This window comes from Sorex fumeus, unplaced genomic scaffold, assembly GCF_029834395.1.
Source record: "Sorex fumeus unplaced genomic scaffold, SorFum_2.1 ptg000018l, whole genome shotgun sequence".
In the NCBI taxonomy this organism is placed as follows: domain Eukaryota; kingdom Metazoa; phylum Chordata; class Mammalia; order Eulipotyphla; family Soricidae; genus Sorex; species Sorex fumeus.
Genome location: NW_026606075.1, coordinates 20,708,040 through 20,731,358, shown reverse-complemented (window position 1 = coordinate 20,731,358; position 23,319 = coordinate 20,708,040). Strand labels below are relative to the sequence as shown.

The window sequence follows — 23,319 nt, the reverse complement described above, 5'->3', positions numbered from 1 at the left end:
ACACCCAGCAATGCACAGGGGTTACTCCTGGCTCTGCACTCAGGAATTACTTCTGGCAGTGCTTGGGGGGTCATATGGGATGCTGGGAATTGAACCTGGGTCGGCCACGTGCAAGGAAAATGCCCTACCCACTGTGCTATTGCTCCAGGTCCCTCATGTTGTTCTTAAATAAAACAAAAACGTGTTCATTGTAGACCTGTTTAATAAGTAAATAAAACACAAATGTGGTTTTTTGAGGTATACCTACCTAATTAAGCCTAAATATGCAACGTTATAAGTTATAGTAAAAGGTAAAGGTAAAGGCCCTCCCGTTGATCGTCGATTTGCTCGAGCGGGCCCAGTAACGTCTCCATTGGAGACTTTGTTGTTACTGTGTCTGGCATATCGAATACTCTCGGTAGCTTGCCGGGCTCTCCGAGAGGGGTGGAGGAATCGAACTCGGGTCGGCCATGTTGGCCGCTTGTAAGGCGAACGCCCTACCCGCTGTGCTATCGCTCCAGCCCGTAAGTTATAGTGGTAACTGATAAATGTTTAATTAAAATTTCAGACATATAAAACATAGAAAATCAAAGGTTTTATAAGACGTTGCAGAAGCAAAACAAGTACCATTGTGTGGGTGTGTGCTCTGCTTTAACTACTGGTTTCTCCCTATGTTATCAGATTGCTTTGCTTTGGTCATGTTTTCTGGTCTACAGTCAAGTTTTATGGTTTTGTTAAATAGAAAATATCTTTTCATACATATTGTGGCATGATTTTGTTCTCTGGATATCCTGCTGGGCATTTGAAGGATTTTTAATGAGCTAGGTTATGTTTGTCTCATAATTCAATAAAGATTATTGGAAGCATTCTATGTTTTCATTTTAACCAAGAATAAGAGAGAAGCATATGCTATCAAGCAGGAATTTTGAAAGATTTTGTGCCCACAGACAGGTACCAGTTCATGGGCTAATGGTTGAAAATCATGGTTTTAAGGAACATATAAAAGTTTAAATAATTTTTATTTATTTATTTATTTATTTTATTTTTTTAATTTTTTAATAGTGAGACATCATGAGGTACAGTTGCAGACTTACACATTTTTGTGCTTGGGTTTCAATTATACAATGATCAAATACCCATCCCTCCACCAGTGCCCATTTCCCAACACCACGGATCCCAGTAACCCTCCCACCCCCAACCCTGCCTCTGTGGCAGGGCATTCCCTTTTGTTCCCTCTCTCTTATTGGGTGTTGTGGTTTGCAAAAGAGGCAATGGGTGACAATCATGTTTAATCTATAGTCAATTTTCCGCATGCTTCTCCCATCCTGGGAGGATCCTCCCAACACCTTTATTTTGTGTTCCCTTCTCTATCTGAGCTCCCTTTTCCCCTAGTATGTGTGGTGGGCCTCCAAGCCATGGAGTAAGATTCCTGGTACTAATCTCGACCATTCTTGGGTGTTAGTCTCCTATTTTGTTACTTTATGTTCCCCAGATGAATGCAATCTTTCTATGTCTATCCCTTTCTTTCTGAGTCATTACGCTTAACATGATACTTTCCATGTAGTACCACTTGTATGTAAATATCGTGACTTAATCTTTTCTAAAAGCTACATAGTACTCCATTGTGTAAATGTACCAAAGTTTCTTTAACCAGTCATCTGTTCTCGGGCACTCAGGTTTTTTCCAGATTCTGGCTATTGTAAAGAATGCTGCAATGAACAGAAAATTGCAGATGTCACTTTGACTATACATTTTGTCTCTCTGGGATATATTCCCAGGAGTGGTATTGCTGGATCAAATGGGAGCTCAATTTCTAATTTTTTGAGAATCGTCCATACTGTTTTCCAAAAGGGCTGAACCAGTGGGCATTCCCACCAACAGTGAAGGAGTGTCCCTTTCTCACCATATTCGTGCCAGCACCTGTTGCTTTTGTTCTTGTGGATATGGGCCAATCTCTGTGGTGTGAAATGATATATCATTGTGGTTTTGATCTGCATCTTCCTGATGATTAATGATGTGGAGCATTTTCTCATGTGCCTTTTAGCCATTCAGATTTCTTCTTTGTGAAAGTTTCTATTCATTTCATCTCCCCATTTTTTGATGGGGTTGAAAGTTTTCTTTTTGTGGAGTTCAACCAGTACTTTGTATATCCTTGACATTAACCCCTTATCAGATGTGTATTTGGCGAATATCCTTTCCCATTCTGTAGACTGTCTTTGTATTTTGGTCACTGTTTCTTTTGAGGTGCAGAAGCTTCTTACTTTAAGATAGTCCCATTTGTCTATCTCTGTTTTCACTTGCTTGGCCAGCGGTGTGACATCTTTGAAGACACCATTAGCTTCTATGTCATGGAGGGTTTTGCCAAGTTTTTCCTCAATGTACCTTATAGATTCCGGTCTGATGTTGAGGTCTTTAATCCACTTGGATCTTACTTTTGTACATGGAATTAGGCAGAGATCTGAGTCCATTTTTTTGCATGTAGCCATCCAGTTTTGCCAGCACAATTTGTTAAAGAGGCTTTTCCTGCTCCACTTCGTATTTCTTGCCCCCTTATCAAAGATTAGATGCTCGTATGCTTGGGGGGAGATGTCAATATATTCAACCCTGTTCCATTGGTCTTCAGCTCTGCCTTTGTTCCAGTACCATGCTGTTTAATTATTACCGCCTTGTAGTAGAGTTTGAAGTTAAGGAGGTTGATTCCTCCCATTTTCTTTTTCCCAAGAGTTTCTTTAGCGATTCGTGGAGGCTTATTTTTCCATATAAATTTCAGGAGTGTTTGCTCCACTTCTTTGAAGAATGTCATGGGTATCCTAATAGGGATTGCGTTGAATTTATACAGTGCTTTGGGAAGTATTGCCATTTTGACAATGTTAATTCTCCCGATCCATGAATAGGGGATATTTTTCCATTTCCTCATATCCTCTTTTATTTCCTGAAGTAGTGTTTTGTAGTTTTCTTTGTGCAGGTCCTTTACTTCCTTAGTTAAGTTGATTACTAGGTACTTGATTTTCTGGGGCACAATTGTGAATGGGATTGTTTTCTTCATGTCTCTTTCTTCTCTTTCACTATTTCCATATAGGAAAGCCATGGACTTTTGGGTATTGATTTTATAGCCTGCCACTTTACTATACAAGCCTATTGTTTCTAGAAGTTTCTTGATAGAGGTTTTAGGGTTTTCTAAGTATAGTATCATATCATCTGCAAATAGTGAGAGCTTGATTTCTTCCTTTCCTACCTGGATGCCTCTAATATCTTTTTCTTGTCTAATCGCTATTGCAAGTACTTCCAGTACTATATTGAACAGCAGTGGAGAGAGTGGACATCCTTGTCTCGTCCCTGATCTTAGAGGGAAGACTCTCAGTTTTTCGCTATTGATGACGATGCTTTCTGTAGGCTTGTGGTAGATGGCTTTAACTATGTTGAGAAAAGTCCCCTCTATCTCCATTTTGGCTAGGGTTTTCATCATAAATGGGTGCTGGATCTTGTCAAATGCTTTCTCTGCATCTATTGATACGATCATATGATTTTTATCTTTTCTTTTGTTGATATGGTGGATTATGTTGATTGATTTCCGAGTGTTAAACCAGCCTTGCATCCCCGGGATGAATCCTACTTGGTCATGGTGTATGATCTTTTTGATGAGTAGTTGAATTCTATTTGCTAGTATTTTGTTGAGAATCTTCGCATCCATGTTCATCAGGGATATCCGCCTGTAGTTTTCTTTTCTCGTGGTGTCTTTGTTTCCTTTTGGTATTAGAGAGATATGGGCTTCATAGAAACTGTTCAGGAGAGTTTCCGTTTTTTCAATTTCCTGGAAAAGCTTGAGAAGGACTGGCAGTAGGTCCTCTTTAAATGTTTGGAAAAATTCATCCATCTGGACCTGGGCTTTTGTTTTTGGGAAGACTTTTGATTACAGTTTCTATTTCGTTGATGTTAATAGGTCTATTCAGATACTCCAGATCTTCTTGATTCAGCTTTGGGAGATTATAGGAGTCAAGGAATTTATCCATTTCTTCTAGGTTCTCTTGTTTCGTGGCATACAGCCTTTCAAAGTAGTCTTTGATGATCTTTTGGATTTCTTTGGTTTCTGTTGTGATATCCCCCTTCTCATTTCTGATTCGGTTTATTAGGTTTCTCTCTCTCTGTTTCTTTGTGAGTGTTGCTAGTGGTTTATCTATCATGTTTATTTTCTCGAAGAACCAGCTCTTGGTTTCATTGATCTTTCGGATTGTTTCTTTGGTTCCCATGTCATTGATTTCTGCTCTAAGTTTTATGATCTCTTTCATTCTGCCTGATTTAGGCTCTTTCTGTTGATCCTTTTCTAAGGTCTTGAGTTGTGAGGTCAAGTTGTTTATGTGCATCCTTTCTACAGACCTAAGATATGCTTGCAGAGCTATAAATTTTCCCCTTAATATGGCTTTCGCTGCATCCCATAGGTTCTGGTAGCTCGTGTCTTCATTCTCATTTGTTTCCAGGTATCTTTTGATTTTGTCCTTGACTTCATTCCTGACCCACTCATTGTTCAGCATTGAGTTGTTTAATTTCCAGTTGTTTGATTTGGTTCTCCAAGTCTGTGTGTGATTCACTTCTATCCTCAGTGCATCATGGTCTGAAAAGATGTGATACTATTTCTATCTTCCTGATTCTGTTGAGGTATGTTTTGTGTCCTAGCACATGGTCTATTTTGGAAAATGTTCCACGCGCATTGGAGAAGAATGTGTATTCTTTATTTTTGGGGTGTAAAGCCCTGTATAGGTCTATAAGCCCTTTCTCTTCTATTTCTTCTTTCAAAGCAATGATTCCTTGCTGGGTTTTGTTCTTGTTGATCTATCCAGAGGTGATAAGGCGATGTTGAAGTCTCCAAGTACTATTGTGTTGTTAGCAATGTCCTCCTTAAAATCTGTTAGCAGTTGTTTTAAATATTTAGCTGTTCCCTCATTAGGTGCGTATACATTTAAGAGTGTGATTTATTCCTGTTGTATGTATCCCTTGATGAAGAGAAAATAGCCTTCACTGTCCCTTCTAATCTTTTTCAAGGTGAAATTAATGTTGTCGAATACTAGTATGGCCACCCCAGCTTTTTTGCGGGAGCTGTTTGCTTGCAGGATTGTTTTCCATCTTTGACTTTGAGTCTGTGTTTGCTCTGAGTGTTGAGATGGGTTTCTTGTAGGCAGCAGAATGTTGGGTTCTGACTCTGTGTCCATTTTGCCACTCTGTGTCTCTTAAATGGTGAATTTAGACCGTTGACATTGAGAGAGAGTATGGTTATGGGGTTTTGTATCATCTTTCTGTAAGGGTGTGTTGTGATTGTAGGGTTTGTCTTGTCTTATAGTAGCCCCTTTAGCCCTTGTTTTAGGTTTGGCTTTGAGTCTATGAAGTTCCTGACCTGCTGTTTATCTAGAAAATAGTGTACCGTTCCTTCAATTTTGAGTGAGAGTTTAGCTGGATAGAGTATTCTTGGTGAAGCATTCATTTCATTGAGTTTTTTCACTATATCTCACCACTGCCTTCGGGCTTGGAGGGTTTCCTCTGATAGATCTGCTGTCAATCTAAGGGGTGCTCCTTTGTATGTGATTTCCTTTTTTGCCCTTGCTGCTTGCACTATTGTGTCTCTATCAGAAGCATCGATCATTCTAACTATAATATGTCTTGGAGTGTTTCTGTTAGGGTCTCTTTTAGCTGACACCCTTTAGGCTTCTTGAATCTGAATAGCTGTATTGTGGAGCTCTGGGAATTTCTCGGCGATGATTTGTTTAACCATGGTTTTTTCATTGGGATTGTTTTCCTGAGCTTCTGGTAGTCCAATGATTCTAATGTTTCTTTTGGAATCCTCTCCTAGGACTCTGATTCTCTGTAGTGCTATTTTGAGGTCCTTTGCCACTGTTTGTTGTTGCGTGCTGGCTTGGTACAGCTGATCTTCCAGCTCACTGATTCGTTCCTCAGCTGTGGTCATTCTAGTTTTGAGGGCACAGAGTGAGTTTTTGATTTCATCTATGGAATCTGTGATTCGTGCCATTTCTGCACGAAGCTTTCCAATTTCCGCTCTCATTTCTTGCTGTATTTTGTTGATTGTGCAATAGATTGTTTCTTTCATGTCCTCTTTCAATTTAGTGGATATCTGTCTGACTGTTTCATTGAGTTGATTGAACATCTTAATGACTTCATATCTGAATTCTTTGTCATAGAGGTCCCTAAGGTGGCTAGCACCTACTGAGGCTTTCTGGACTTGTTTCCTCGTTGTCTCCCTGTGGCGGGGATTTGCGTTGTTTTTTCATGTGTGTAGGTGTGTAGGTGTGTAGGTGTGTAGGTGTAGGGCTTAGATTTCTTGGTTAGAGTAAACTTCTTGTGGCTGCATAAGCGGCTGCTGTCCCAAAATTAGGCCACACCCGCTCTTAAAGTCACGCCCACTTCTAAAGTGGCCACACCCCCACAGATACCTGGTGTGTGTCCGGGGAGTAAAGACTGGGAGTAAAGACTGGGAGTCCTGGGTTCAAGAAGCGGCGGGAAAACTGACCTGGGTGGGTTGGAAGAAGAGACCAGCTCGGCTTGGGAAGTGGAAAGGGAGAGGAAGAGAGGCTCAGATCAGCTTTGTCTCCCACAAAATGGTAAATAATTTTACATCATGTTAGTGATGTATATAATAGGTATCATGTATGTGGTTAAAGTGGAACAGGCAATTCTGTGATGGAAAGCCTAACCTCTTTGATATCAGTGGTATTGTATTCCTACGAAACTCCTAACTTTAGATGTAGTTTATATGTGTTCAGTGCAGTTGCTAATTCAGAAAGATGAAAAGTCTTCTGCCCCCGCGCCTGGGTGTTCCTTCCTTCCCGGGGCCCCTTGGAGGGGAGCGGGTTGAGCTTTCCTCCCCGCCCTGACCAGGGCTCCAGCAGCCGAAGACCTCCAGGACCAGCCGCCACCATGCTGAGGCCACTCTCCGCACACATGGAGGTGCTGGCAGAGGGACAAAGCCACGCGGGTTCCGGGGCCGAGACCTCCAAGCCTACTCGAATTGGAGTCGAGCATCTTCCACCCAGATCCTCCAAATTCCAGTAGGCGGGGGTCACACCCACCACCTGGCCCCCTGGCGCCGTGTAATCCCATCAGCGGCCAAGACTCAGAGACTATAAAATCAAGATTCCGGACATCTTATCAGAACTTGTTTTTTATGACATCTTATTGTCTCATTCCTACTTTGGACAAACTTGCAGGCTATCAAATGTAGCCTGCCCACAGGGCAGAGTCTGGCAAACTCCCCGTGGCGTACCAAATATGCCAAATACCAGTAACAATGATGGGTCTCATTCTCCTAAAGAGCCTTGAATGTAATCTCAGGGCTAGGATGAAAGAGACGTTACTGGGGCCTGCTCGAGGCAATCGACGAATAACAGGATGATGAAATGAAAAAATGAAATGAAAAGTCAGTGCTGGACTGTCTTGGTATATATGCTGCATTCTCAAAATCTTTAAGATGCACTAGCTGATACTAGTATGCTTTGATTCAGAGTCTGATAATGGCTTGTATGCTGGGTCTTCTATATAGGATTTTTGAAAATATCTTTAAGAATTAGGAGTTGGAAGTGAGATTGACAAGATTGACAATAGCTAAAGCTTCCTGGATCTCTGGGGGAACAAGCAGATTTTGTGCAGGGCAGACGACTCTGTTGTCACTCTTCTGATGGAAAAGCCACCCAAAGCTGATGCTGCAGCATTGAGTAACACTACTGCAATAGAACTCCAGGGACAATTGAGGGATACAAGTTGGAACAGACTGAGAAAGAAATGACAGTTGGCATGTGTGTCAGTAGTGAGGCTTGTAGAGATGAGAGGTCAGCACCAAAGAAAAAACCAAAGCATCTTGAAAGATGACTTAATGGAAAAAAGGAACTTAAAAAACAACAAAAATGCCATCATTTGTTGTAGGAAAGATTAGTGTATTTGTGAGGTCCATATATTACTTGCCACTGTAATTTTAAAAGCTGTATCGATTTGACTTTTAGTTAACTCTGTTTTTCTGGCATTTTTGGGCTTTGTTTTTTTGTTTAATGTTCCAAACAAGATCAGGCTCTGTTCTTACCATGGCTAAATTGCTCTTTACGGAATGAAGTGTTTCAAGAGTCACATTAATCCTTTCATGCTAACAGCAACTTACAGAGTTGTATTAACTTTCCAACAATTCTAAATAGTACCTTAAGTACAAGGACTAACTGTAGGTAGTAGAAATAACAGGTATTTCAAGTGTGTGTGTGTGTGTGTGTGTGTGTGTGTGTGTTTCTGTGGAATAGAAAGCAAGGAAAGAGAATTTAATGCAGTTATGTTCTCAGAAATTATGTGACTTTCTTATTGAGCAAATTTATTTCAGTTAAACAAGATAATGCAGAGTGGATAACTAGTTTCATCATTTATGTGTTAGACCATTTTTCCTGTGCATTCTATTGTGAAAAGAAAAGGCTATTTTTGTTTCCTTTTTGAAGTTGCCATCTTCCTTTTTAAATTACCTTCTTTGTCTTAAATATGGCTTGAGAAATGAATTCTTAATAGGTTGTCTAATTTTTAGCCACCAGAAAATGGTGCTGTGCTCACATCAGGTAAGCAAAGGGAATTCTCTCGAAAGAAGCCAGAGGAAACACTTGGCAAATAAATTTCCTTTGCAGTAAAACTCCTTGTCTGGCCTCCTCTCTTCTGGAAGACTAAGGTCAAAGGAAACCACATGGCAACCTTCACACCCAATGCAATGGCTGTCGAGGAAAAAGAAATCATTACTTTTAATATTTTTGTTTTAAGGCCACACCTTGTGGTACTCAAGGGTTACTCCTGCCTTTGACTCAGAAATCACTCCTGGAGAAGAAAGCTTTCTTAAATGGAGACCTACCTGTCCTTCCCCACTTGTGCAGACAGAGCTGTCATGAGCTGAAACAGTGATATGTGCAAATATCCTCAGAAAGGAGTTCTCTGATTTGTCTTATTATTAAGAATCTGAAAATATTTTCCATATACTCTTTTTAAATAATCATCGGAAATAAAAGTTTGCTGGAGTGATAGCACAGCGGTAGGGCGTTTGCCTTGCACGCAGCCAACATGGCCGACCCGAGTTTGATTCCTCCGCCCCTCTCGGAGAGCCCGACAAGCTACCGAGAGTATCTCGCCCGCACGGCAGAGCCTGGCAAGCTCCCCGTGACGTATTCGATATGCCAGACACAGTAACAACAAAGTCTCCAATGGAGATGTTACTGGGCCCGCTCGAGCAGACAAATAATGAAGGAATGTCTTGGACTTTAAATATATTCTGAATATACACATTGCTCAAATGGTTGAATAATTAAAAAATTATTCCAGTAAAATAGTAAAATAAAAATTTCAATTCTCAAACACTTAAAGTTACTTTAGCATTATTTTTGTAATCTTCTTTTGTTAAATCCTTTGATTTCTAATTATACATATTCTTGTGGCTATAGTTTTTTTTTAACCAGAAGTAGATTTGAAGGCTTTTGTTTGTTTTGTGTTTTGGTCACAGTTGACTGTGCTTAGGGCTTACTCCTGGCTCTGTGCTCAGGGATAAATCGGGGTTGTGCTCTCAGACCATATATAGTGGCAGAGATAAAAAAAAAAAAAACAAGAGCAGTTGGAATCATGTAGCTTACTTTTGGCAAACAGACTCACAAAAAGACCTGTAATATAAAGTGTATAGTTCAGTGTTTCCAAAGTGGGTGATACTGCCCTTCTGGGTGTGGCGCTAGAACTGCCCAGGAAGGAGTGTAGCAGTCTCTGGTACAATTGGGTGGTGCTTTGTTCACTTAAAGAAGGTAGATTTTGAGGCTGGCACTGAATAATTTTTTTCTATAAAGGGGACGGTAGGCCAAAGAAATTTGAGGACCTCTTGGATGAATTCTTAAGCAGGAAGAAAACACCATAAGAGGTTAACTGTATGTCTTTTAATTTCAAAAGTTTATGTGGCAGTTGAGTGTGTAATAATCTTGGTAGATGCCATATTTTTAGGAGTAAGAGTATCAGTTTGTGCCTTCCAGTAGGAAAGATATTGAATATAATCATTTTTCTTTCCCACTCCCCTTTCCATTAGATAAGCTTATAAATTCCTCTATAAATAAGTTTATAAATGCCACTTTAGCATATGAGTTAGGTGACCAGATTCCCAACCATTTGTTGGGGCTATTCCTGGCTATGCTGGAAGGGAGGCTATTCACACTTCCATGTTTGGGATCACTCCCTGCAGTGCTTGGGAGGACAGTGAAGTGCCAGGGATTAAACTGGGGTCTGGGCTGCATACAAGCAAGCACCTTTACCCCTGTACCATCTCTTGGACCCTAATCTCAATTTTTGAGGCTCAATTCAAGAGCTTGAGTCTTTGTGAACATGTGAAATAATAATCCTGAGGTGAACCAGAATGATACTGCATTTTAATTAGGAAACACATACTTTTCCCATCTGTATTTCATGTTTTTTGAAGCACTGGTAGCCAGAACTAAACCAAATCTCCGATTACTCAGATACTTGATATTACTTATATTTGTATATACACAGTGCCTCTTTCTTTGCTTAGAAATATTTTGGAAATATTTCTGAAACTTGAAGCGTAATACTAGGTACCTTTCCAAACCAATAAGGTTTTAAATTATCCTGGAAGTGAAGTAAACAGACAGACTTGTAGTCACTGTAGATTGTGGCCTTCAACCATGAGTCCACAGGTAATCTGGAGGTGGAGAGAGATTGACCACCATTGGTTATAAGTGCCAGTATGTGGATCTGTGGATCTGTATGCAGGACAGGTGCCAGTCCACAGGCTTGCTGTTTTAGATTTCCTTCCTCTGGGATGATTCAAGGCTCATCTAGAACTTCGCGGTGTACAAGTTCTACAGAGATATGGGCTTTGAAGGTTGGATCTCATAAACTGAGCTGCATTGGATCATCTTCTAGCAAGATGACTATTTTCGAGATGTCCCTATTACACGGCATCTTTGCTAATGAATAAATTTTAAATTTAAGGCTATTTACTCAATATTAAGAATTTGGTTATGTTTTGATTTTGTAGAAAGACTCACCTTAGACATATTTGCAGTGTACTTAGTAATTCAACTTAGGTACAACATAGGTATGACTTCTGTGTGGACTTTGGTTTTATTTAGTTCAATAAATTTCTTCTTAGTAACTGATGCTGAAAATTACAACCTTGATGTTGAGCATCAGTTTGAAGACATTTAAGGTGAAGCGGATGCCCTGCAGCACTGGAGTTTCTCTTTTCATTTTAAATTTTTACACAATTTATATATCTATATATTTTTTAAAGTGTTCATTTTCCCCCGATTTCTTCCAATGGATGCAAGCATTAGCTCTCTACATTTTCGCTGAACTGTAAAGTGTGTGGGTTAAATGCATCTCAAAGACATCTTAAAATAATAAAAATTTGGCTAGTAACTTATTGAAATAGCATGCTGAGTTCCCAAAGTTAAAATAAATATAACTTTCAATGAGCAATATCTGTGTTTCATTCAAACAAGTCTGAGACCCTTCAGGATTTGTAAAATCTCCCATCATCAGTGATGACTAATGACAAAACAGGGAGCACCAGAGACTATATAGAGAATACAATTGATTGCAAATCTTGACTGATCTTTCTCTGAAACAATATCCACTTAAGTGAAATTGGATTATTTTATTTAGCCTATACTAATTATGGTAACTGATATTCCACACTCACTTAAAAGCAGATTTTTTTACGTGATTGATTAAACATCAAGAATTTCTCCCAATACCATTAAGACTTAGGTGTTTTTCTTGTGAGGGAAAATCTGAGCTCACTGTACACTGAGATGCAGCAATATCCATGAAAAGTTCAACACACACTTCAGGGGAATCTTTTCAGACTAAATGACACAACAAAACATTTATGTGTACAATGTCTCTGGGCTTCAGGGCATTCAAAGAGTGACACTGTAATTATTATCAATTTAAATGTAGATTATATATGAAATTTCTTTTATTTCACTCGTAAGCCTTGTTTGATGTAAAAGCCACTGAATATATGACTACATGGTTATGCATATAGTTTGGGGGTTGTACTTTTTATTCATTTTAAACACTTTTGTTTATGTATTTAAGAGGAGTTGAGGGGTAATTAAATGAATTCTGTTGGTTTAAACTTATTCTTTTGCCTTGAATCTTTATGATGGTACAGCTAATAACCTTTTTTGTACAACTAGAAATAGTTTGAGTAATTTCCTGAAATGCCCGTTTCATGCTTTAGACTCAGGAACCTTAAACTCATGTTCCTTGCTACTTCCCCTCTTTCCAAGAAATCTGGACACCTTGCTAAAACTCCCTGACAGGTTGCTGAAGGTAACCTTGGGCTCATTAGGAATCTGCCCAGTGAAACTGATGACATTTTATTCTTTAATTATTAGGAACAAACGTGCTGCATCACTAACTAGCAGACTGTATTTAGACCAAGACAATAGTACCAGAAATATCCAATACTTTGCAGTATTTAAGAATTTATTAGAAAACGACATATTTATGTTGATAGTTGAGGATTTTTTTTAACCATACCCAGCAGTACTTTGGAGTTACTCCAAGTTCTGCGCTCATGGGACCACAGGAATTAAACCTGGGCTTTCCACATACAAAGCAGGTACTTAGCACATTAAGCTCACTTTTTGGCTTGGGTGAACTTTCAATCTCAATTTTGGATCCTCCTCCTCCTTTATTCATACTGATCTGTAAAGTGCTCAGACTCCTTCAGAATCTTTACCTGGGCAAATGTTCTTGATGAACTAAGCCATCAATCTGTATGACTCACTGGAAAGATAAACATAATTGAGAAGCAGTTTTGCTTCAATTATCTGTATGTATGTACTCCTATTTGGAATAAAATGTCTGAGTTTTATTAAATTACAGATACCTATCTACTAATACTACTTTTTACACAAAGTTTAGCTATCTGATACTAGGAATCAGTCATTCATCATAGCATTTTTCCTAAATGGATATAAATTCTTTTATATTACAGATGAGGTTTTTTTTGGCTTGGGTGCAAAGAATAAAACTCAGGTCCTCACACATGGAGACTTCTAGAATTTTTTAGAGGGAGAATACACCTGGTTCTGTTTTCAGGTCATGCCTAGCAGTGCCTGGGTATTATATGTGCTGCCTGGGATTTAACAAGGGTCATGACTATAATCACTCGTTAGGCAAGTACCTTAATCTTTATATGGTCTCTCCAGCCAAGATTTCTAACCTTTATGAGACATGTCTAAATCTACTAGATACACAGATATGTATGTTAGTTATATTTTGATTTATGATCCAGAAAGCATGTTAGCTTTATTGAATAACTTCCTTTACTTTTCTATACGTAATGAAGGCTAGAAATGGAAGGGTATAAACTATAAGTGCAAAGCTGTATTTTAAAAGTTAAATGTGAAATCATGTACCAAATTATGAGCTTTTATGTACACCTTTATGGAAACTTTTTCAATAACATGAATAACTCAAGTATTCATATAAAATGAAATGATAAACTCACTTGATAATAAATGTAAATAATGCATGTGTGTACACACACAGTAAATTTACAAAATGTCTCAGGGACCTATTGTCCACCATTGAATTAAGAAGAGTAGATTACTAAATTATCCCAGATTACAATTATATTTATACATAAGTGTGCATTTATAAAAACCTTACAAATAATACTGTTTTTAAAGGAAGACAATATAGGCAACATTTTAACACGTGGTAAGAAAACATTAAATTTTAAAAAGAACACAGGTACACTAAACAATTCAATGTGGCTGGTTACTGTGAATAAATAAGTTTATAAAGACTGCTATACTTCATATTTTTAACAACAGCATGTTTAAAATTGTTTTATTCTAACAATTTGTATTAGTTTTTGTCTTGATGTAAAGAAAGTAAAACATCCTAAAATACGATCTTCTAGGAAGTCATATATACTAGTCAGTGTTTTATATTAAGGAAAAGGTGTTACTAATTTAAAGTACATTTGTTTTTAATGTATGTTAACTGAATTACTGTTTTCTAACATACCGATGGTGATTTACATCTGGCTGAGCAATTTAAACCAGGACATAATGAAAATTTAAGTTGATAAGATGTAGTATCATGAGGACCCAAGTTTCACTTTTTAGCAATATACTGAGTCAAGCCATGGATGTAAAAGAGAAAGTAGGATTCTATCTTTCCTTTTTTATTTTGGCTAGGATTACTCATACTCACCTTTGTGTTTTAATTGTATAGCTCATTTAAGAATGCTTACTATTTCTATGAGCATAGCATAACATTTCAATGACTGAAATACTTAAAAGAAGTCAAATTTTATTTTAAGGATAGTAAATGTGGAAAGGAGATGAAACAAACTAATTCTATACATAATTTTTAGTCCCAGTTAAAATTATAATTTTTATGTAGTACTTTCATTTCTAAAGATGTAGACAGCAAATATATTCATATTAAACTGCTTACAGAAAATGAATTTTTTCTACCTAGAAAGACCAATTATATTAACAGGGGGAACATAACAGAAAATTCTCCCTAGGAGACTTATTCAACTGAGAATTGCTCTTTGGAATATAATTCAGGGAAGTAATTGAAGAGGATCTAAGTTTTTTCCAGCTGCAGGTTATCTCTTTTCCAATGAGTTATATTTATGGATATAGTGGACATGTGTGATGAAATAATCTGTTCAATTTATTGTAAACAAATGTCTACATCAAAAGAGTATAACTATTGTTTAATTCCTGGCAATATCAGTGAAGTGACTGAGGAGTAAATGATGATTTCCGCTCTTACCTTTAGTTGCAGAGCCTTCATAAGCAGAGTTAATGTGGGCTAACCAAGGGGTATGTGAATTTATCTTCTATGTGTTGTATTATTCTTTCCATCCCAAATCACTTTATCAACTATTTCCCCATTGAAATAAAATGCAGAGAATATATTTGTTTACTAATTATGCTACTGCATAACATAGATCCCAGTAGGAGGGTTTTGTGAGCAAACTTTATAATTTCAACTTTCATAAAGATATGCACACATACAGATTCAGTGTGCAGAAGGGAAGTATATTAATAATGCCTCATTATTCTTTAGCTTTCCCAGTATTTATCAAGGCCTATGGTTCAGGAAACTCAGGGAACCTCTTCTTCAGGGCCAACATTAGGTTCCACTGTTTAAAGCAAACACCAATTCTTTTCCTCATAACAAACAAGAAACTGCTGCCAGGGCCATTTAGAAAAGAAAACCCACTTTTTGTTTGTTTGCTTGTTTGGAGGCTTACTCCAGGTTCTGCACTCAGGGATCACTCCTTGTGCATTTGGGGGACCATATGGGGTGCTAGGGATCAAACCCAGGTCAGCTGTGTGCAAGACAAGTGCCTTACCCATTATACGACTGCTCTGATTTACAGTCTGTTATTTCTTCTGAAGGATCTTGGGATTGGGAGGGAAGCATGGGCAAAGCCCTGGAAGAAGGACTATTCCAAGCATCGGAATATGAAGAACTGGGAAAACTCCAAAGGCAGCATTCTGAATGCTCTGCTGAGATTCCCAGAGAGATGTGGTAGAAAAGCAAGTGTGGACCCATGTCCAGCTTCCTCATGTCCCCAGATGATTTCCTTTTCATTTACTGTCTCTCATTGTAACAGGAAGAGTTTAGCAAATATCCTATGAAAAGCAATGTAGTTCAGATAATGTAGAGAATCCTAAAAATAGAAAGGAAGTTTTCTCTTTTATTCCCAGAGGGAAAGGAGCATCAGGGGGCAAATTTCCATGATTCAGGGAGCAGAAGTGATTTGTTTAAGTTTTAGCATGAAAGCAGCTAAAGCTCAGATTTCTAGTTATGCAACTCCTGTACATCAGCGTCCAAGTCTAAACTGGGACACTTGTAACAGAGCATGAAGATTCACCCATCAAATGTGTGGATCATTGTCAGATCAAGGTCATTCATTCCCTAGCCTTCACTGCTATAGACAACTTTGCTCGAAGAAAGGAAGCCAATTAAGAACACACAAATCGTAGCAAGGAATTAACAGGTATTTCTCCTATAGAGAGCTGGGCAGAATGTGAAGAAGAGTAAAGAAAATTCATGTTTCTACCAACTATCTTCACATTTCATAAAGGTCTGTTTTACACACTTGATGTAGGCAAGAACTTCTAATATCACAGTGAGGTGAAATGTGTAAAAATAACTCAGGAATAGAAGGATATTAAGCACAATAAAATTTATGAGTGGGTATGGAAGTCATGAGAGGGAAAAATTCAGGGATCTTTTGCTAAAGAAAAGAATGCAGTTTAAAAGAGTCAAAACCCAAATAAAAATGAAATGATGAAAGTATTTTAATTTATGAGAAAATTATTTGAGGTTAAAATTAGGTGTCCTTATTTTCTAGTTCCTGGAATATGACTTTTCCTAAAATTATATTTTCAATTATTTCAGAAATTATAAATTTGAAAGAAAGTTTTAACCTGGACTTTAAGGGACAAATATACTCATGATGAGCTGATTTCTAAACCTTGAAAAAAATCAAATTTGACTTTTTAACCAAATAGGTTATAAATGAAACCTATTATTATCATTCATATTCCACTACTACTTCCCACAAAAGAGCAAGTAAAATCACAGTCATGATTTCTTGTGGGAATAAGAACAATACCTTCTTACAAGACAAATCAATTCACAATCAGTAACAATGAAGAAAAGAGTGAACAAAACATCTGAAAATCATAGCATTATAAGGTTAAACTTAATCACAGGATGGTCAATGTTTGCACAATTATCATAAAAAAGGAAAGTCAAAATTAATCTTGGTAAATTCATGCCTGTTTTTTCATGCTGAAAGTAGTATTTTCAGACTACACAGGCTTGAGTTAAAAGACCTTTTAGCTTGACTTTTTGGTAAGAATTTGCAGCTCAAAACTTGAAACTATTCTCCAGTGTGCAGTCCTTGGTCCTCACACTCTAAGTGATTAATGCAGACTTGTTCGATTAGAGTTTAAAAATGAAACATAATTTAATTCTGCATACTTTGCTTTCCCATCAGCAGTTCTGACCAGCATTGCTGTCATGTGTGAGACAAAAAAAATCTTTATTTTCAGAAGGTACAAATCATTGTGGGTTTGAGAGAAAGAAGTATTTGGGATTAGGAATTCGCAAATATAGTGTCAAAATTTCACTTCAGAGATCATAAACCTACAGAAATATTCCTCTTACCTGAGATTAAAGCATAATTTTCAGGGCTTCTAGAGTTTGCCTATAGAACTGATGTTTGTTGGTGGTTAACTGTGCCACAATTTTAACACAAAGAGTCATCAAGTGATTTTAGGAGGCTAAAATGTAAATTTTCACACTTTCAAAATGTTTATCTTTTGGCTTTGTTTTTTGGGGTCACAGCTGGAGGGCTACTCCCAGTCTGTGTGTGTGGGTTCACTCTCAGCAGTGCTCTGGAGATGGGGATTGAACCCAGGCCTCCGACATGGGAATCAAGCCCTCAGCTAGTTCAGCTCTCTCTCCAATCCTATACCTATTATCATTTCAGTGTCTGTAAGTCTAATTAGAATTCCAAAGGAGTAACTTTTATAAGCAAAATTCTTTGTAAAAAATTCCTTGGGACGCAGAGAGATGGTACAGGGATTAAGGCGCTTGCCTTACATGTGGCCAACCTGGGTTCTGTCCTTAGCACTGCATATAGTCAGTCCCCAGGCAACACCGGGAGTGATCCCTGAGCATAGAGCCAGGAGTAAGCTCTGTGTTTCTCTGGGTATGGCCCTCGAACAATTTTTTTTTCTTAACATCTGCTTTTTTCTCAACAGTTAAATAATGTAAATTTAGGCTAATGAAGTTAGTGACCAGATGAAACAAAATTACGATAAATGATTTCCTTCTAAATAAAAGTCCTGTATCTTGGGAACACAGCAGGGGTGCTGAGAAGGAACCAGGGATCATGCTAGTAAGCAAGAAGCCTGGAGAGAAAAGCAGCACTCCAGTGAACCCCAGAATGGTAAACACTCTTTTAATGCCGTGTGCTCAAAGTCCCAATTAGCTGAGTGCATCTTCTTTGCAAACTCTATGTGGAAATTTTCACAAGAAGTTTAAACAAGAGCCAGATGCCATTTTCACATTAGTATATTCTTAAAAAATTTGTACTAGTATTCCTGGCGAAAAGTGACAAATGTAGGCAAATGGTTTTGTTATCCCTTCTGTACACATTATGCCAAAGGAAAGATATGTTACTAAAAATAAGGACCTTGTCACTTTATTGGCATGACTGACGAAATTGGGACTAATTAGTGATTTTCTGTATTACTTAGGACAAACTAATCAAGAACTCCATCTAAATAGTTGCAGAAATCTACTGTGTTAGACTCCAGTTAAGATTCTGTGTGCGTGAAGTTATTATTTTCTTCCAAATAAAAAATACAAGAAAACTCACTGAAGGTAGAAACTGTTTGATTTGACATAAAAATGAAGACACGCTTTCCTTTTTTCTGAGATAGTACACTTTGTGATTCACAGGATAACTTGCATCAGACCAATTTAATGAAAGCTCTCAAATAAGCGATTTTATTCCTATCCATGATTGCAGACATTTACAAAACCATAACATCTGAGTTCACCTTAAAAAATAACTTATATAAAGCAGTGATATACACAGCACAAAATAGTTCAGGGAGGGGCAGGAGCAACTTTAATAATTAAAATGTAAACGTGAAAAAAAGGATGGAATAAAAGTCCCTACTTACTTCTACTTAAGATGTCATGTGGAAATATTTTACAATGTCCCGTGGGTCAGTGTATGTATGTGCCTATGTCCATAAAACATACACATATACAATACATTTTCTGTCCCACACATATACATACACAGATAATTATTTGCAGTTCAGTTTAGGGCAATTCTAATATGCCACTCCGTACAGTTGTTTGAATCACGTTTGGACCCGCTTTCTTCACAAAAGAGGGGAGAGAGCAGGAAATAAAAAGGTTGGTTTGGTGTGACTGAGATTCCTTCGTTTAACTGTACACTGTGATGAATAATTTTCTTCCGGAGGAGTTCTGTGAAGGGCTGACTCACTGTGGTTTTCATGAGGAGACTTGGTAATGGCTCACACACTCATTGTCATGCTTGGGGAGTACTAGGAGAGAAGAATCCGCATTGTAACAGTCATTCTTTTACAGACCACTAACTGTTCTTCTTGGTAAACAATAGTAACTGCACATTCTAATGTCTCGTGGTTTTTCGTGCATAAGCTTTTAACTTCATACAACAGGAAATATAGGGAGTAAATTTCTACATAGTTGACTTATTCCTGAATTTACTCTTTCCTCTGGAAAGCAATTAGTCCCATTCTTTCCCTGGGGTCATTTTCAACCACTTCGTCATCAGGTTCATGTTTTGTGTGTGAGCAGTTATAATAACTATTAGGGAAAATTCAGCCCAACCTGGAGTAATAATTAAACAGAGCAAGAGGGAAAGTCTTCGCTGCGGAACTGAGGGTGGTTGGCCCCTCAGTGCGTTAGTTGCCTCACCTGTGAAATAGGTTTAGTAACAGTTTCTATTATAGAGGGGTCTGAAGAGGAATAGACAACCCTTAAACCCAGCTATGGATTGAATATACAGAAATGCTCAGTGAATGTCAGACTAGTCATAAGGTGAGGGAGAAGAAAAGAACAAAAGCAAAACTCCAGGTTTTCAGCTAGTTCTAAACAGATTATTAAGCGTTTAGGGAATTTAAAGAGCTTGAATTATATTGGAGCACAGTGGTCTTCAACTGCTGTTCCACGGCTGAGGGTGTAGGAAGGAAGGAAGCCACCCAATGCCTTCTCCTCACTTGTGACTCTACCTCAGTTCAGTTAGCTAGGGGAGAGCACATGGGGGTTGCAGTAATGTGTTACAAGCAAGCTTGATGACGCTGACAATTTATAAAAGGCGAGTTTCTAGGAATTTGGAAGAGTGGCCTCAGAATGACTTTGAGAGGAACAAGAGCAAGTACTGTGAAGATAATCTGCCTTCCTCATTCTGAGGCAGGAAATTGCTGAGTGACAGGACTTGCTCCAGGGACAAGACACGGTCTAGAATCTGGGGTCCAGCATGGAGGTCACCAGCTGCTGGTGGGTACTGAGCACATGCAATGAGGGGAGTGCTGTAGAGGAACTGAAATTTAATGCTCTCATGTAGTGGGTGGGAACTTGTTTTAAAAGCCCATCTAGATATCCTGATGTGGGGAGGGAACCTCCAACACAAATGCAGTCATGCTCTCCAGAAGGTTTCCAGATTAAAATGTAATGTGGAGGTGGGGCTGGGGGAGCAGAGAGTGAGTTCAATGGGCTGAGAGAATGCTTTGTACTTTCGAGCCCCAGATTGGGTCCCTGGCACCACACGGCACCTTAAGTGCTGCCAGAAGTTGACTTCTGAGCATTGGCAGGTTAAACACAATTTTCTTTTTTTAAAAATGTGGACCCTTATTTATTTTTATGTTTTGGTAAAGATCTGTAAGGACTAAGGTAGACATGGAATTCCTTTTAGGCTGGAGATAGTTTGAAGGGCTGCACTGCCCATTTTGCATATGAAATGCCAGGCTTTGATCTTTGGTACCACATGGAACACTGAGCACCACTGGAGGTGCTCCCCAACCCTCAAAGGATTTCCTTTTAACATGTTGATAAAGATTATGCCTTATGAGAAAAGGCAGATAAACTTAGCTGGACTGGTCCCAGGCTGGAGAGGGGTAACTAGGGAACAATCAATGTTTGGGACAGGGGAGCGTGAGCATCTTGGAGTGGAAACAGAGAATGGAGTGACATGGATTTGGCACGCTGAGGACCTGCAGGAGCCAGAACCCTCTAAGGTGTGTACTGAGATAATTTGGACAGAATTGTGAGGGGAAGCAGGATTCTTCAGGCAAAAACCCAGGTCTTGGGCTCAGTGGACAGAAGTCTGTGCCAGAAGTCCTCAGGGCAAGATCTAGGGCTCATGTCAAGAATCCCAAATTGTAGGCCAGAAAGATGGCTCAACAGGTTGAGTATATGCTTGCATGTCAGAGCCCAGTGACCATCCCTGGCACTGCACAGGCCCGGTCATTGCCTGAATGATGCCAGAGCACTGTTGGATGTGCCACCCCCTCCCCCCCCCAAAAAAGAGAAAAATCTGAAAATTCATTTAAGTTAAAGGTAAATGCCAGACCCCCTAAAATAGGTCACTGGACTCTCAGAGTTGGAGTGTTAAGTCTTTTAAAATATGGGTGAAATGAAGGAAAATCTGCCTGTTATTCACTTAAGAGCCCTGTTTCCTTTTGACACAGGAAGACTAAGTTATCTTCACGATGAGACTTTGTTAGGTGCCATCATGTAGCTGGGAAAAAGGGAAATGGCAGGGGAAGAGATGGAGGATTCAGCGTGACAGACAAACCTCTCCCTCTGCCCCTGAGGCAGCAGCAAAAGAACAAAGCAAAGCAGGACAAAAGCAATCCCTCCCAAACAATCAAAGACCAGGACTAAAACAACGGGAGCCCACGCTATCTCTGTTCTGGAAAGGATCTACACCCCTTACTCCACTGCCACAAAAATACCACATAAGCATCACATTATAAATTCAGACAGGAAGGTTCTTTGAATTATCCAAATCCTTTGACAAAAATATTGTTAAAGATTTTGACTAAGAATAAAGATATGGGATGGGAGATGCGTGCTGAAAGTAGACCATAGACCAAACATGATGGCCACTTACTACCTGCACTGCAAACCATAACATCCAAAAGGAGAGAGAGAGAGTAAAAGGGAGTGTGCTTGCCACAGAGGCAGGTGGGGTGGCAGGGTGGGGGTGGCAAGAGGGATACTGGGAACATTGGTGGTGGAGAATGGTACTAGTTGAGGGATGGATACTGATCATTTTATTTACTTATTTATTTTTTACACATATACTTTTAATTTTCATTTTATTATTATTTTAATATAGAAGTGTTATTTTATTTTATTTTTTAAAAATTTTTATTAGTGAAATACCATGAGGTACAGTTGTAGACCTACAAATCTCTGCGCTTGGGTTTCAATTATACAATGATCAAATACCCATCCCTCCACCAGTGCTCATTTTTCACCACCAAGCGTCCCAGTATCCCTCCCAGCTCCCATATCCCCCATCCCACCCTGCCTCTGTGGCAGGGCATTCCCTTTTGTTCTCTCTCTCCTTTTGGATGTTGTGGTTTGCAAAAGAGGCATTGGTTGGCAATCATGTTTGGTCTATAGTCTACTTTCAGCATGCTTCTCCCATCCTGGAAGGATCCTCCCAACACCCTTTATTTGGTGTTCCCTTCTCCCCTAGCATTTATGGCTGGCCTCCAAGCCATGGAGCAAACCTCCTGGTACTAATCTCGGACACTCTTGGGTGTTGGTCTCCTATTTTGTTACTTTATGTTCCCCAGATGAATGCAATCTTTCTATGTCTATCCCTATCTTTCTGACTCATTTCGCTTAGCATGATACTTTCCATGTAGTACCACTCGTATGTGAATTTCATGACTTCATCTTTTCTAACAGCTACATAGTACTCCATTGTGTAGATGTACCAAAGTTTCTTTAACCAGTCAGATACTCGATCATTTTATGACTAAAATGTAATTACAAAAGTTTGTAAGTGTGCAACTGTACATCATGGTGATTCATTAAAAGATTTAATAAAAGGACAATAAGGGTACCAAAGTTATAAGAAAAGTAGAAATAATTAGAGTATGTGGCAAAATTAGAATGCAGCTTTTGTCCCTGCTTTTGTGTATAGTAAGAATAACTGAAACCCAAGCACAAAAATTTGTAAGAAATGGGTCCTGAACATGATTGCCACTCAATGCCTCTTTTGCAAACTACAGCACCCAAAAGGAGAGAGAGAACAAAAGGGAATGCCCTGCCACAGAGGCAGGGTGGGATGGGGGAGATGGGGGGTGGGAAGGATACTGGGATTAGTGGTGGTGGAGAACGGGCACTGGTGGAGGGATGGGTACTCGATCATTGTATAACTGAAAACTAAGCACAAAAATTTGTAAGTCTACAACTGTACCTCATGGTGTTTCACTAATAAAAAATAAAAAAAGAAGAAAAAAAGAATTGGAGATCCATGCCCAGCTATTTAACGAAACATGTGACTATGATGTTCTACTTCATGCAGCCATTAATATAAGTGGTTTCTGGACTCTTAAAACCTAGCCATGTAATTCAGACACTGAAAATGTAGCCATTCAATTTTGTTACCTTTATGTAGTATAGCTATATCATCCATTATTTTAAGACAAAGAATCTATTGGATGCACTGTGACAACAACTTAA

At 38.8% G+C, this 23,319-nt stretch overlaps 1 protein-coding gene across 4 annotated transcripts in view; it reads right to left on the bottom strand.

The window, feature by feature from the left end:
• Positions 1-18,521: 18,521 nt before the first annotated feature.
• The window catches only part of SSBP2 (single stranded DNA binding protein 2), a 295,259-nt gene continuing 290,461 nt past the window's right edge, over positions 18,522-23,319 (bottom strand). For all 4 annotated transcript variants that reach the window (XM_056112616.1, XM_056112617.1, XM_056112614.1 and 1 more), the window contains one exon: positions 18,522-19,139. In XM_056112616.1, the coding sequence (XP_055968591.1) occupies positions 19,110-19,139 (30 nt within the window). In that variant the 3' untranslated portion in view covers positions 18,522-19,109. The remainder of the gene's footprint in view (positions 19,140-23,319) is intronic.